We start from the raw sequence: 15,704 nt of genomic DNA on the forward strand, positions 1-15,704 counted from the left end.
AATCTGGCGTACTGCTCACTCCCACAGAAAATTTGAAAACAGTTCGCACAGTAAAAGTCAAATGTGACTTTTACTGTGCGCGGTGTTTTCAAATTTTCTGTGGGAGTGAGCAGGACAGGGCAAATTCGTACAGAGGCTCATACCTTCTTCAACACGGAAAAATATCAACACACACCGAACAAAATTCTCGCCATTTTTCGTTCAGTCCGTTTATTTTATAAAAACTCCACATGCCTGCAAGTCAGCGAACTTCCCGCATGAGATTTACAGTTTGCCTTAATCTCCAAACCACGTATATGACATCCCTATTCCCAACCAATAGGATTGTTTGCAGCCAACATCAATTGGGTTTCCCCATTGGCAATGCATTTGGGTTCCCTAAACATTCCTGGATAAAAAATGACTATTCATTACATGGTAAATATTATTAATATATGACTGCTTTTATTGTTCACAATAAAACACACAGTAGATATTGCGGAGATTCCACCTGTTTAGACTCCTGCGCGAAAATTAGTTGTGTGGATTTTTCTTGCGTGGGCACACAGATATAAAACTAGACCGCGCCCTGATGAATATTTTACATTGTGTTGTTGGGTACACATGTGGTGATAGGTTTGCATTATAAACAAACATTTATAACGCACCTACGCTGAAAATGAGCCTAATCATTTATTTGCGTCGGAATCTATAAATCTTCACAACGGGCAATATATGCATGGTTACTTTTTACAATAGAAATGGTTACTTTTTACAATAGAAATCAATCCGATATAGTTCGTACAATAAGTGAACATTAGCTTTATTAGTGACTAATTGTTTCGATTGTTTTTCAATCGTTCTTTAATAATTTAAAGTTACTATTAGTAAAAAATTAGTTGTTTTTATACATTTGGAAAAGTGCCTGCAAAGTTCTCATGGACTTTTTTTTATTAAAAAAAAAGTTTATTTCTCAATTACACTTAAAAACAATTCGTCACAAATTAATAACAATACATATTATTGTTGCTTGGATTATGTTATTCTACTCTGTATAATCAAATACAAAATCACTTGACATATTTTTTTAGTTTTCGTTTTAAATTTGAGTACAGTAGATATTCACCCTCATTCTTGATTTCGATCGAATCCACTTTCGAGCGTAAATCGTTCGCATTCCCGTTTACGCCAGCAAAATCAATCGGCCTACTGATTCGATCGAACGAAAAACGTTCGAAAGTGGATGCGTCCGTATACAAGAATGAAGGTGATTGGCAAGGGTGGGGAGCTGTCTATTAAAACCTAAGGAAGTACTTATAGAACACTTGCTTAAAAGCAGGTTTATCCAAGTGAGGACGTTACGGCAAGAAAAATGAACAATGATTTTTCTGTTGTTTTCTAATAAATGAATCTAATAGAAACCAAGATAGAAACTACCATTAATAACAATACAAACCAACTAGTTTGGGTTCGATTGAACCGATGTTAAAATAAACATGCAATAATATTTGTTGTTATGTTAACAGATTTCGCCTTTGAAAAACCATAGAATTCATATTTCTCGGTAACATTCTTCTCCCGCATTTACATATGGCCTTATGTACATATTGTGTACGATTTATGGTATGGATCATATGACCTGAGGTCTGACTTGTGATATTTGCAGGGAGTGGGAAACTCGGCACAAAGTGCCCGGCACACTCACCGGCACATTTATGAAGCTGGCTGTCATCAAACTGGCATCACTTTTTTTGTGTTTTTCTGGAGAAAAAAAAACGAAGACAACTTGTAAATATCAACACTTCGATAAAAAATGCGTAATGCTCCGGAATCGGTTCCGGATGTTGCTATTAAAATATGTATTGAAATCTAATTCAGGATCCCTGTCCGAAACTCATATTAAATCTTAACTAAGCATGATGGAGTTTTCAGACCGTTTTAAATTCATTCCAAAGACGATATCGAAAGAGTTTTCATCCTGAGAAACGAAGAGCTGCAAATCTTGGAAGAACGGATCTCTTGGGACGCTTGATTAGGACGGGAACAAGAATGGGGACCTGAAGTTGAGATTGTCTAGAGCCAAGGTCAAGATATTCATTTCGTCAATTTCTGGAAAAATATCCTGAGAAAAACGTAATCAACGGTTGGCTTTATACTGTACTAAGTACGGTATTGATATGTATCCGTCGGAAAAATCTAAATACGTAGATCTTTGCATAAATGCCTGACACGTTGTTGAGATGAGAGCGCTAACCGAGGCGCTAACCCTAACCCAAATATTGGTTCGATTCAGAATTCCTATACTATTTAGATTTGGCCATTGTAAATGTAATATACGAAGAATCCACATTTGCTGCATAGGTTAAATCTTGCATACAAGAAGTTTATTATTTGAATGTGGCACTACTTAAACACTGAACTGAAGTTATAAAATTGTACATATACTAACACATACTAATACAAACGATGAGCTCATCTACATATATGGACAATAAAGTACTTCACTTGGATTACGGCCGGCTAAGAGAACAGACGTATTATTCCTGATCGTTCCGAATATCACATGGCGCTGTAGCAAAGTCGCCATTGCGAAGTGATAGTGTTAAACCCTTCGAGTGCGTGCCTGGTGTTCAACTTTGTTATTACTTCACGGAGAAAAACCAGTCTGGTTTGAAACAACAAAACTGTTTGTTGATTTTCTATCTGTATTGTTTGTTATTTCAATCTTGGTATTTGTTGTTTCGAAACTAAAAAAGGTGGTTGAAAAAAACTTGCTCGTTTGTTGTTTTTAATATCGGTTATTAACATCTTTTCCGGTGAAAACAAACTGAGAATTTTGTTGTTCGCTACAAACATCCTGGTTTGTTTTTACTATTCTTCGGGTTGACTGTTGCTTATGATTGCGATGAAAAACAAACCACAATTTTGGTTTGTTGCAACAAACAGCCCGGTAAAATCAAACCGGGATTTTGTTTGAAGAAAATTTAACAGGAAATTCAGTTTAAAATGAATCGAAATAGTAGTTTGTTTCATGTGGCCCATTCCACTAGCCTCGCCACAATCTTATCATGCTCAACCATTTTGAAAACTCTTTGCGTGTACCATACATCCCCTGCCTGCTCGCCTGCGCTGATCTTGCCAATACAACTAAAAGTTTGTGCTAAAACCCGTTTAATCCGTTGCATTATTTCCTGGTAAGACTATTAAATATAGTTTTTGTGATTTTATAAATAATTGTCAAAAATAATGATGTTCTCTAAATTTCAGCTAGTAATCAGAAAAAAAAATCTCTTCGCAGTTTCCCACACCGAGTATAAGCCGCAGACAAATCCTTCCAGGGTCTCGTCAAAGAAGCTATGATGGGGGAATTGCGACCAGGGCGGAAGATGCCAATCTAGGATGAGAAGTCGCAGTCAGAGGCAGAACCAAGCTGAGCACAGTAAATATTCCGCTAGGGTTTCAATCAGGACAATAAACATTGTGCAATGATGGATTACCACAACAGAAACGCAGAATGAGGACCACCCGCATAGAAATTTACTGTACCTAAAACGGTTCGAAAATTAACATTACCATTATTTTTGTTGTCACCTATTTATCATACATTCTACGTATGGTATGTTCGTTATGGTAAAACGATATTGCAGTAATTGAGTGATATTGTTACAACATCAACTAATGTCCATTTACTGTTCGAACATTAGTGGTACCATAGATGATGATGTCCATCCACTTCGTCGGGTTCGTCTGGCAGCACAGCATTCCGCGGTGATCGGTAGCCATGTTTGTTTTCATTAGTTCATTGGAATTTGTTTGTAAAGTGTTTTCTTTTAAATTTGATCGAATTTACCAGTTCAACGATCGAGAGCACAAATAATATTAAACAAGGATGCGTGGTCTAACAATCTTTTGTGGAGGTAAGTGTTTCATCTTGGGACCCGGATAAAAACTAACCATAGGGTATTTGGTGAAAACCATTCCTGTACCATACAGTGTACCAGCTACAATATAGTGTATTGTAATGGAATGGTTCGCTAAAAGCTTTGCACATTGGTAGCTACTATACATTTACATGCGATCTTTATGTAACAATATATTATACTGTTTTTCTTCACTGAGATGATTTTCCGTATACTTATTATGTGTGAAACTACATAGATTTTTGCAATTTGGCTCCACCTTTAAAACTTATGATTGAAAACATAGATTTTATAGAGCCTCACACAGATAACATGTATGCTTCCTAATGAATAAAAATCAACTGACTCCATTAATACAATTTATGTGTGAGGTTTATACCATTCATTTAAGAGTTGTTTATGATAATTATGTTTTGTTTCGAATGAAAATCATAAATCACGCAATAACTTTTTGTTTTTGTTTCATTGTTTTTGTTTATTGAAAAAAAAAACTCGAAAAAATCATTAAAAATGCAGTGAAATTGTTCGTTTTTCTTAAAACTCGTCTTCGTCTGTCATGATACAGTGATGTTAGACGCGTTTTGCTTATGCCAGTAGACGGAAGAGTTTGATTTTCAGGGTGTCTTTCTTCACGGGATCCGGTCGCCAGAGAACTTCCGAAGAGGCCCAGGGTTCGTGGATCCTGAGTGGGGTTCCGAGACTTGGCTTCGCAGTCTAGGCTTCAGTAACATGATTATTTTCTGAAAGAAACGATGAGGATTTGTTTGCTATTCAAGGTTTTATCGTTTAATATACCCTTACCTGCTTATAGCACCGCATCTCTTCGAATTGGTTCCGGGAATTGTGGATTTTCCGAAAAAAAATCGCCATCAGTAGATTTCGGCATCCGATTTTCACAAAATTTTGGAGCTCCTGTTCCCCGCCGGTATGCGACGGATGATCATAATATAATGATCTTCAAGTTTCTCCACGCCGGCTACGGCAACTGCTAAATTAGTTAAGTTGATCTTCCTCCTGCCAGTGCTAACGTAGATCCGATGATTCCTCCTTCTGGCTCCCGGGATAGTTTTCTGCACACCTTCTATTAGATACAATTTCTGCAACTGAATCATTGAAATGAATGCTTCTCATTTGTACGTGCATTTATGAATCATAAAATGATAATGAAACTAATAATAACCTCAGAAACAAAAGTAATTATCACCGCAGTTGTTGACGAGATTCGATCTACAATATGACCGTTGCCCTGGCCGTTGCGAGCTTGCTATTCAACTGAGTCTCCCAAACTTTAAAATTATGTGTGAGAATATATAATTTTTAACTATAACATCTTATCTTTAAAAAATATGTTTGCACACACATAAATAAAATAAGGTGCATACATACGGTTAATAGTTCACCTCATGAAAGTTAAATAGGCTGCTATAATGAGTATGTTTACAAATATAGAAATAACGATTGCATTGTCTTATAAATTGTATATACTTAAACTGTATAAACTTTAACTTTGCAATTTTATCAGTGACGTTTGAACCATTCACTATTCCGAAACAATCTTTTTCCGTGCATTTTTAATTATTTATTCAGTTTATGATTTTTTCCGTGCTTTGTTTTGTTGATGTTCGTGACATTTTTGTTGCAAAGGAAATGAAAGAGAAAAAAATGAATAAGTTTAAACATCTATTTAAAGTCAATAAAATGTTTAAATAAAGTGGTAAACCAGGTGTCCTAAGGACTGCATATCCAAGAGATATGGTGGGCTAGGTATGTAGAGTGCGATGAGAGAAATACGAATGTAGGTCAACCCGGAAAGACGCAGGCCAGATTACCGTAAATCAGTTGATGAGTTCAACACTATTCTTTCTCTTCTTCTCTCATGTGAAATTGCCTTGTACAACAATCGAATTAAATGCGATTTATCTTTGACATTTTTAACATAAGGACTGGACTGGACACTGAAGCGACTTCTGATATATGTTCGTCTTCGCTTTTTAACCTAACTTATAGTTGAATCGAACTTGACAGTTTACTCATGAGTTGTTATGTACATATTTCATAGTTCAGTCAAACTGGAGCCTCAATATTGCAATAACATTTAAGCACGCTGTAATGATACTTATGTACCTCGTCACCCACTTTATGCAACTACATTAGTGGTCTAATAACACTTAGCGCGCTAGGCATAGTTCCATCATGCCGCTCAAAGTGTTGCCACAAATAATGCTTAGTTTGCAAACCCAGTTATCTGGCTGGTGGGACATGGGAGCCTAAGCTTCAACTGTTAATGCAATCAGAGGCTACTCAGACTTAGACGAGTTTAGGTTAGTTTGGCTGGAACTGCTATTATCGAAGGAACATGACGAGATAATATAACATTATATGGTTTATCTAATGTAAAACAATACAACATAACAAAAGAGAACCATTCCAAAACCATGATTAAATTTATAACCAGTAGTGAAATTACAATTAAAAACAATATATTTACGGTACATTTTATTGTTTGAAACCATACGTGTACCATACAATGTACGGTATATTAAAGCCCACGTATCAGTATTTCGAACAATTCATTTACAATAAAATGTATGGTTTTGTAAAAAAATATATATTGCGGATTTTTAGAAAAATTTCCACTCTGCGGTAGCCGCCGAGTTCTACCGCAGCTGTCAAAGTCCTACCGCAGGCTTGAAAATCATCCTATCATTGAAACTGAAGGCCAAATCAAAGCATGCTTGCAAGGCAAATTGAACTGAAAACCAACAACAAACAATGATTATCGGCGTCGTATCCAAGGCTATCCAAGGCATCGCTAGGGCTCGCTAGGGTAGATCGATGATACCTCAGTGAAAATCAGTAGTCTGACAGCTGCGGTAGCTTTTCGTTCTACCGTAAAATGGAAAGTTTTCTCTAAATTAGCAATATGGAGAAAAATATTTTTTTATATTGTTACGATACTTAACAACCCGTATAGTATATTGTAAAAATCTTATTTACAATTCACTGTATGGTGTCTACATTACATCTTATTGTTTTTGTATTTTTTATTTTTACAGTGGTGTTTATTGTAACAATATGGTTCTAAATAGTACTGGTACAATACAACATTCGGTTATTCTACTGTATTTTTTATTCGGGGACTAACCGCTAATATTTCTTTCAGTGGTGAGCTGAAGGAAAATTTCAAGCAGGAGAAATTAGATCATTCAGGGATGCTCAGCCTGAGCAAGGATCCATGACCAAAGATACCAACGACAGTTTGAAAGATGGTTTTCAAGAGCAACGCACCCAAACAATACCACAGACGACATCCCAAAGAAGGTTCCGCAGCAAGGCAGTGTCATTTATGATGAACCTTTCCAGTAATAAAATGTATCTGTGAACTGAATCGAATATGAAGAAAATAAATCTTAATTGATTATTATTCAGTTAATTGAGTGTAGTTGTTTATTTTTCGAAATTAAATTAATTTCAAATTGATACCAATCCCCCGAACGCACGCTCTATCCGTAACGGTTAAAATATATTGAAACCATAGCTCGTACTATCTCGTGGCCGATGCATGAACCAAACTGGCTATGTTTTTGTTACAGTTGGTTAACAAAATTCCTATGGAGAAATCGAGATTTTGAAACGGAAAACATTCTTAACGACCCGTTTCTCATATGGTCGCATCTCTGAAAACTGTAATCAATATGGTCGAAACTTTATCCCAGTACAGTCCGTCTATGGTTTCTCAAACCATATCTATTATTGTCTTAGGTGGAACATAAACAGTTGTGTATGTGGTTCTATTACGGTTTTGATTTATGCGGGCAGGAGTACATCAATGTTCCAAATTTTTTTTCTGAACAGGAATACTTTTTCACCCATTTCGAGAGTAACTAGGTGAACTCATAAAAAGAGTAATCGGCCTTTACTCTTTAATACTTATGACACACATGTGATACAAGAATCACTGTACAATTGCGCTTGAAATGAGTGCCATACTGAAAATTCTCTCAGTTCAAGTCAGTCTTGTTAAAATTTTCTTGACACTGCGTACCGTTGTACAGGAATCACACTCGTATCACATGTCTGTCCGTGGTATAAAGGGTACATCGCCTGTACGTCAAATAGACGTGTAAAATTTACCCATTTTCGCAAATCATTTTCTACGGGAAAAAGGGTAAATTTCACTCTCTTTTATTTTTTCTGCAGGCTTTTGGAATTAGGATTAATTTATAAATATAATATACCGCATTTAGTTCACCACTGGACTGCGAACTGCGACTTCATAAGTGCGAAAACGTAAATAAAAGTGCGCGATTGCATCAAATCAGGTTGATGTCTTCGGCGCACTATTTCTTCAATCTATGGTGAACAAGTGCTCTGAAGACGCCGAGTTGATTTGATGCTATCGCGCACTTTTATTAGCGTTTTCGCACTCGTAAAAACTAGTGCGATAGTCCAGTGGTGAACTAAATGCGCTATAAAATGCAAGAAAACACTTAAACATACAACTACCATAGACTAATTTCAAGACCTCGATGTGCCAAAGAAAACGATCAAATTTTCGGTGACCAGTCCGGTACCCAATAAATATTCATAACTGTGTATTTTTTTCCGTGTAAATGGCCTTTTGTGTAAATTTTATTTAGCGTGTTACACTGATCTGACAGCTCTGACAGTAAGGGACTAAACATAAATTACGTAAAGTGAGTACCGAGGATTGTTCACAATCTGCGAACTTGACTGCGGAAAAAATTGCGACCATGACGCCGCTGCAACTACTTTATTCAGTTTGATTAAAATCATCATGTAAAGCATTCAATAGTTTTCTAAATTGATTCTTCTTCTCGAACCTCGTCTCGCACTTAGCTCTTCTGTCATGATGAAAAATATGCCGTGCTCCTCCCTCGATGCCAAAAGTTCGCGACAATCGGGAAACAGGCTGAAAATAATAGGATTGGATTTGTTTACTTCTTTTTAGTTATTTTTAACATGAATTGTTAACACTTACCGTTAGATACCTGGCAAAAGGCGAACAAGCTTTGATTTGCTGCGAACTACTAAGAGTGTAGTCACCCACTAAAGAGTACATACTCTGAACAAGAGGACAAAAAACACCCATTATGGAAAATTTCAAAATACTCTTTATTTTGACAGCTTCATATATCTCCAAAAAGAGGGTATTTTTACCACATTAAAGGGTACTGCCATAGACTAATTTCAAGACCTCGATGTACCAAAGAAAACGATCAAATTTTCGGTGACCAGTCCGGTACCCAATAAATATTCATAACCGTGTATTTTTTTCCGTGTAAATTGCCTTTTGTGTAAATTTTATTTAGCATGTTACACTGATATGACAGCTCTGACGGCAAGGGACTAAACATAAATTACGTAAAGTGAGTACCGAGGATTGTTCACAATCTGCGAACTTGACTGCGGAAAAAAATGCGACCATGACGCCGCTGGTACTGCTGAGCTCGCAGTGTATTGATTATTGACCACACGGTTGTTTGCAAAAACCCATCGATGAGTAAAAAAATACTCATTTTTGAAAAAGATGCACTTCTGTCAAAACATGGGTAAAACGGATATCACGAAAAGGGTAAAAAAATACCCGTTGTTGAAAACAGCTTTGTTACCCAATAATGGGTGAAAAATAGTTGTGAACATTTTTACAAACACGCCACATTTTGGTCTCGTTAGCTGAACAGGACTGAACATTTCCTGCAACCAAAATACGAATAAAATGGCAGAGATAAAAGAAATATAGCAAAAGAAGTAACAAAAGTAACAAAAAGCACTGAAATCAGTCACACTATTGAGCCATTTCCAAATTATTTGTAATCTTCAGATGACATCTGCGACGATTGGCGAACCATCCTGGAAGCGGCACAATCAGGGGCACCATCCTCATTAATAATTGAAATTTCGAACAATTTAATTATCAAATATGTGATTGACAATCATCTCTGTAATAAAAATAATAGGAGGAATATATTTATTGTTTGTTTCACTAAACGAGCATAAAACTTGATTGATATTTTCATTCTCAATTCGGTTGTTCTAAAAATGGGTATTTTTTCACCCATTTTGCAGCGGGAACGCGTTTCGCACAATGGGTAAAATTTTACCCATCGTTTGACATAAACTGTCTCTACCCATTAATGGGTAAAGCACCGACGAACCGACGTGACAGTGATGTTTCAAAACTGTCCCCCCTCAATTTAACGGTCGACCAGCAAAGCGAGCGAACCCTTCTGTCAAATGAGCGTAGACGCGAACCTCTTCCTATGTAAACACACGGGGGTTTGGTATCAAGCTAGCATACCAACGCGGGCCGTTATAGAGGTGGCGATAGTGTTCGGCTATTTTTCATCATGGCGTCGCGGACAACAAATTTGAATTTGTTTGTTCTAGCTGTCACGTCGGTTCGTCGGTGGGTAAAGTGCCTTTACCCATTAAATGGGGAGAGGCAGTTCTAGCGAAAATGGGTGTGGTTGCCGTCCCGTTGGTCGAAAGCGAAGAGCTGTCGGAGATGACAGATTTGTACGATTTTCGGGCGATTTCAATTTCGTCACGAAAGTCTGATTATTCGTAAAAAATACAATATATATTTATTATATTGATTATTGACAAGTCTGTCCAAGGCAAGGCGGATACACACTCAGATTTGATTACCGAACTCGGTAAAATTTTACTGGGTTTTTGAACAGCAGAGAAAACTCAGTAATTTTCTGTTGGTACCGAAAACTCAGTAATGGGAAAAATTTCTGATCTGTCAAAATAATGTTCGCGCCAAAACTGTTACTGTCTTTTTCGGTAAAGCGTTTGTTTACTTCTGAATTACTGAGTTTTTCAGTTGTTGAAGCGGAATCCGGTTTTCCAGAATACAAATGAAATTTTGATTTTTTAATTTTATTAGGCATTGCTAGATTATACCATATTATCGGAACCACGCTGCTTTGTGGTTCAAGCGCTTTCCTGCAGGAAGTTAGTTTTAACTGACAATTCAGGCCAAACATTTCAATAGGTCCTATCTGCATTTGAGAGGCTCTCTTTGTTCACTTTCTCTTTCAATTATTGCAATGTAATGGTACACTTTTCAACTATTTTTGCAGTACAAATCAAAAGACGATTGTTTTGACCATCGTTCAATGCAAGGAGAGAATGAGAGAATCATAATACAAATAAACAGCTCAGATATTAACGAAAGAGAGGGAAACCAAAGAGAGCCTCTCTTCTGCAGATTGGACCTTTAGACATGTTTGGCCTGAATTGGGTACTCGTTTTTACTGAGTTTTTCCGTTCCACTGTTTATGACCGGTAAAGTCTCAGTTTTACGGTGTGTTCAGTACTAACAATTACCGTAGTCAGTTAAAAGTGAAATCGTTTACTGATCATCAGCAAAATTCAGTGTGGAAAGCTGAAAACTCAGATTTTTTTCCGTTTTACGGTTGAAGGACCGTAAAATTACCGAACAGGGAAGAGGTGATTGAGTGTGCAGTTTCGTTCAGTGTATACAATTTTCTTCCGCGTGAAAAGAAGGTATGCTAATAACCACAACAGAGAAACTGTCAGATTTCGCGAGATGTTTCCATCTTTCCTTCCATCAGTTTCCACACCATCCGCGTTTGCCTGGTCGATTCCGAACATCATTTTGGTCACAAAATTAACTAAAAATTCGGAAATTATCCGTTTTCACACAAAGGCAAGAACCTAGCGATAAGCACAAATAACACTGTTCATTGCTAATAGTAATCGTACATAAAGAGAGTACAATGTCCCAGCAGGCAATCGAAAACGTGAGTAATTTCGAACTAGTGTTTCACATGAATATTCTGGATGGTGGTTTCCGGAATTTCCATTACAGCTCACATTGGACCTGGAGGAACTGAAACAGTTGGCCGATGGTGCCAAACGGAGTCGCGTACAGCAGATGCTGTCCATCGATATTCGCAAGCTCGAGACCGATTTGCAGCACCAGAAAGATTTGCTAGTTGCCAAGGAGAAGGAGTCTTCCGGAGAAGCATCCAGCAAACCGCCGGCACCGGTGCCCGGTGATGTTAAACGCTACCGGATCGAACTGAAAGAGTACGCCTGGGATCAGAGTGACAAGTTTATTAAGATTTTTGTCACTGTCAACGAAGTCCAACAGGTTCCCGAGGAGAGTGTAAACGTGGAATTCACGGCGAGCTCGTTCAATCTGCTGGTCAGCAATCTGAACAACAAGGATTATGTTTTCACCGTGAACCACCTGCTGCACGAAATCGACCCGGCCAAGAGCTACCGTAGGGTCAAATCCGACATGGTGGCGATCTACCTGGCCAAGGTGAAACCGACCAAATGGGGCCACATGACGCTGACGGCCAAGCGCCTGCAGGACATGAAGGACGAACGGATGTCCAAGAGCAGCAAGGACACCGAGGCCGATCCGTCCGGTGGGCTGATGAAGATCATGCAGCAGCTGTACGACAGCGGTGATTCGGAAACCAAACGGATGATCAACAAAGCATGGCACGAGTCGCAAAATAAGAAGAGCGAGTTGCAGGGTGCCCCGGCCCCCTTCACGGAGTAGTAAGGGCAAGTGAGGGCTCTGGATTTTTTGTAGGAGACAAGTGCGCTTTTCTAGAGCGGGGTTCCCAAGAAAAATGGCGAATTAGCATTTACAGCACTGATAACAAACTATGAAAACTGATGTAAAGTTATTGTATAAGCTTCAATATAGATATGTAAAACACAATATACGTTGAATAAATCATAATAATGGAATGAAATAAATATGTAGCGTTGTTTTTCTTGGGGTTCGGGGCTTATTTGCCAAAAAAAGAGAAACAGGGATAAGCCAAAAGTACGCTGGAGTTGCGACCAACAGTTTGGGAATCTAGGCTCTAGTTAGTTGTTAAACTAATGAATGGATTTGTCAAAATATGACATACGGAGATAATGATTTGAACAATTTGTTTGAATAACATCCGTTCGAATAATAATTTACCTTATTTACACAATCTCTTCAGCATTCCTAGAGGTACTCTTCAACGTACAGCTGCACGCCCACGGTCGGAGTGTGCGACACCGGCAAAAGCTGGACGCTAGATTGCTGCTGCACTCCCAGCTTCCGTTCCTCCTGGCTTGCATCCTTCACCAGCGGAAATTTCTGTAAGCTTGAACAGTTGCCCAGAGCGACATAGGCCGCTTCCGTGGTGTGCAACAGAACCTTGAACGTGGCATCGGAAGGAAGCTTCTTCAGCGCCTTCAAACGGCCGTCCAGGCTGAGCAAGGACTTGCGAATTTGCTCCTCGAGCTCCAACAGATTGTCGTCCGATTGAAGCGAAAAGTCGCGATCTTCCAGCTCGAACACGTAACTCTCCAGCGTGGTTGCGGCTGGGGGTTCTTCCCGGAATACGACCAGCTCAATTTTGTGTAGTTTTCGGCGATTCTTTAGTTCCCGAGCGGCTCGGAGAGTCCGAGCTAGATACTCGTTCAGTGGTTTGAAGATTGAGATATGAACCGGGATGTTGTAGGCCCGTCGCTCCCGAAAGATACCGGCAGGATAAAGTTGGCGCGCAAAAAGGATCGTGTTGATGTAGATTTCCACCAGCTCGATCACGATGTCGGTTTCTGAGAAGAATGCGTATTTGAATTGTCTCAGTTATAAACATTGTTCGTTCAGAGATATTTACCTAGCGAAGCGTTCATCATTGTCAAATAATAAATATTAATCTAATAACTAGGTAAAATTTAAAAATAAAGCTTAACCGAAAATCACTAAAATTTTCCGCGCTTTGAACAATCACGATCACAAACAAAGCGGGCAAGGCGGGTCTTTTGACCTTTTGCGAGCTGTTAGTCCGTTCAGGCCCTTTTAATATACCGCCAAATGTCACTTTGGCAGCTCGTGTTTGACGTTTCAACCGTGCGATGAAAAACGCTATGAATCTGCGCGTTGGTGTGCGTTCCATCCGCGTTGTGCATCGCCTCTCCTGTTCGCTTTGCTTGCTTGCTTGCGAGTCGCTCGCAAAACATCACCCATTCATTCGCTAGTCGCCGTGTCTGCGGTCAAGTCCAAACGCCGTCGTCGCGTCGCGTATACCTACTTTCGCCGTCTGTTGATGTGTGAAGATTTTTTTGCTGGATTAGCAGTGATTTTTTGGTGAAAATTATCGCTTCCAATGCGTAAATAGTGAAACGGAATACTGTGCTCCTGGAAGTGGATTATACTGCGAAGTGTGAAAATTGGGGCTCGAAGCATGAAGCCGTCCGAACGTTTCCCTGACGGTAGTAGGTAATGGAGGAAAAATTGGCAACATGGGAAAAATAAAAAGTTTCCCTTTTGCTTCTTGAGACCCACGGTGCAAAGCTTTCTCATTACTTTGTGTGCTTAGCCGGAGGTAATTAAACTGGAGAAAAAAGTGGATTATCGTCTGCGGAGAAAAAATACGATTGTGTTGCTTTTGAAATTGTGTTCTCAAGTGCTGCAAAAAAGTTGAGCAAAGAAAAAAAAACTGCGAAGAGGCGAGACGACAGCGAGGAAAACGCTTTTGGATACCGAATTTTGCGGCCATCTTTCCATCGTCGTCGCCGTCGTTGTTGTTGTTGTTGTTGCTGCTTTCTGCCCTGCTGCGTACGTGTGCAGAGAGCTGGCGAAGCCAGCAGAAGAAGAACCTTTTCGACGACGACGGAACAAGCGGAGAGTGTTGCTCCGTGAACGTGTGAAAGTGTGAGTGCGTCGCATTCTGGCTTGGCGTCGTCGTGTGCGTGTATTTTGGGGCTGGTGGATCAAAATTTTCGTGGAAAACCCAAAGTGGGTCGCTTGCTGCGGCCAGTGAATCGCCCGACCGAAAGAAGTGAAAAAAGCAAACAAAAGGGGGCACGTCAGACCCTTGAAGGTTGTTCAAAGTGTTAATCGAAATAAAAAAAAAGCTGAATCATTTGCGCTGATGCGTAACCGCTTCGAGAAGCAAAGCCAAAGTGAATCAAAAAGTCGATTTGGATTAAAAGTGTAAATCAAACAGCAGAAGAAGAATGTCTTCGCAAACGACCACAGCACCGCCAACGGCGGCTGCTGCTTCTTCTGGTGCAGCTGCTGCTGCTGCGGCTTCGGCAACTGCGGCCGCTTCCGCTGCTGCCTCCGCCGCCGCCACCGGTACCAACATGGAAACCGACGATCTGGTGGATCCGATGAATGATTTTCTGCCGCTGCTGCCGGAGAACATCAAGCAGGAGCTGTTCGAGGGCACTGCTGCGGCCGCTGCCGCCGCCGCTGCTGACAAGGGCACGGCCAATCCGTGCGATAGCGCTGAGAACAAGGTAGGTCGAAAAGGTGTTTTGCTAGGTCTTGTAAAGTATTTCGCACGAGTAGATTGCATGGTTTGCATCCTAACTGGTTTTTCGAAAGCTTGAACTGTCGAAATTGGCTAACCCGGATTTCTTTCCATGGTGAACGCCTGGACCCAACCGTATATAATGGGAAAACTTAAGTGGTTTTGCAGGACTGTAAGACCGTTCGCAATGCTGTTTTATTTTGTATGGCGAGTTTTAAAATTTTTAAAACTCGCTATACAAAATAAAACAGCATTGCGAACGGCCTGGCGCTGTTCTTAAACTTGGTAGACTCATTTTGGGCCAAAAATTTTTGGCATTCTCAGACTCACATCACCCTCCGTAGATTTTTGCCCATTTGAAAATTTGTATGGAGCGTGGATTTTGATCAGAATCCCCATCTCTCCCTCAGAATCTACGTAGTTTATGGACAAGTCCTTACAGAAGTATTGGTTTGAAAACCTTAAAGTTTTTCTTTTGGCAGACATCCAA

The 15,704-nt window shown here is 39.5% G+C and overlaps 3 protein-coding genes across 5 annotated transcripts in view; 2 read left to right on the forward strand and 1 right to left on the reverse strand.

Annotated features, from left to right (window-relative positions):
* The window catches only part of LOC109410893 (DNA polymerase zeta subunit 2), a 14,829-nt gene extending 1,089 nt beyond the window's left edge, over positions 1 to 13,740 (reverse strand). Inside the window, exons 1-2 of the mRNA XM_062859036.1 lie at positions 13,574 to 13,740; positions 12,886 to 13,511 (exon numbers count right to left, since the gene is read on the reverse strand). Coding sequence (XP_062715020.1) covers positions 12,913 to 13,511; positions 13,574 to 13,592 — 618 coding nt within the window. The 5' untranslated portion in view covers positions 13,593 to 13,740 and the 3' untranslated portion in view covers positions 12,886 to 12,912. The remainder of the gene's footprint in view (positions 1 to 12,885; positions 13,512 to 13,573) is intronic.
* LOC109410892 (calcyclin-binding protein) overlaps positions 11,498 to 15,704 on the forward strand; it is a 325,423-nt gene continuing 321,216 nt past the window's right edge. The window contains exons 1-2 of one of the 2 annotated variants that reach the window (XR_009999050.1): positions 11,498 to 11,695; positions 11,764 to 12,622. Coding sequence is in view for 1 of the 2 variants with exons in the window: in XM_019684402.3 (XP_019539947.3) it covers positions 11,672 to 11,695; positions 11,764 to 12,468 (729 nt within the window). In the remaining variant the exon portion in view is untranslated. Of the gene's footprint in view, positions 11,696 to 11,763; positions 12,678 to 15,704 lie in introns of those variants that run through there. The other variant, XM_019684402.3, reaches the window with a different exon arrangement.
* Positions 13,838 to 15,704, forward strand: part of LOC109410890 (E3 ubiquitin-protein ligase TRIM33) — a 253,811-nt gene continuing 251,944 nt past the window's right edge. Inside the window, exon 1 of one of the 2 annotated variants that reach the window (XM_062859021.1) lies at positions 13,838 to 15,200. In XM_062859021.1, the coding sequence (XP_062715005.1) occupies positions 14,916 to 15,200 (285 nt within the window). In that variant the 5' untranslated portion in view covers positions 13,838 to 14,915. The remainder of the gene's footprint in view (positions 15,201 to 15,704) is intronic. The other variant, XM_029874452.2, reaches the window with a different exon arrangement.

Source organism: Aedes albopictus, chromosome 3, assembly GCF_035046485.1.
Source record: "Aedes albopictus strain Foshan chromosome 3, AalbF5, whole genome shotgun sequence".
Taxonomy (NCBI): domain Eukaryota; kingdom Metazoa; phylum Arthropoda; class Insecta; order Diptera; family Culicidae; genus Aedes; species Aedes albopictus.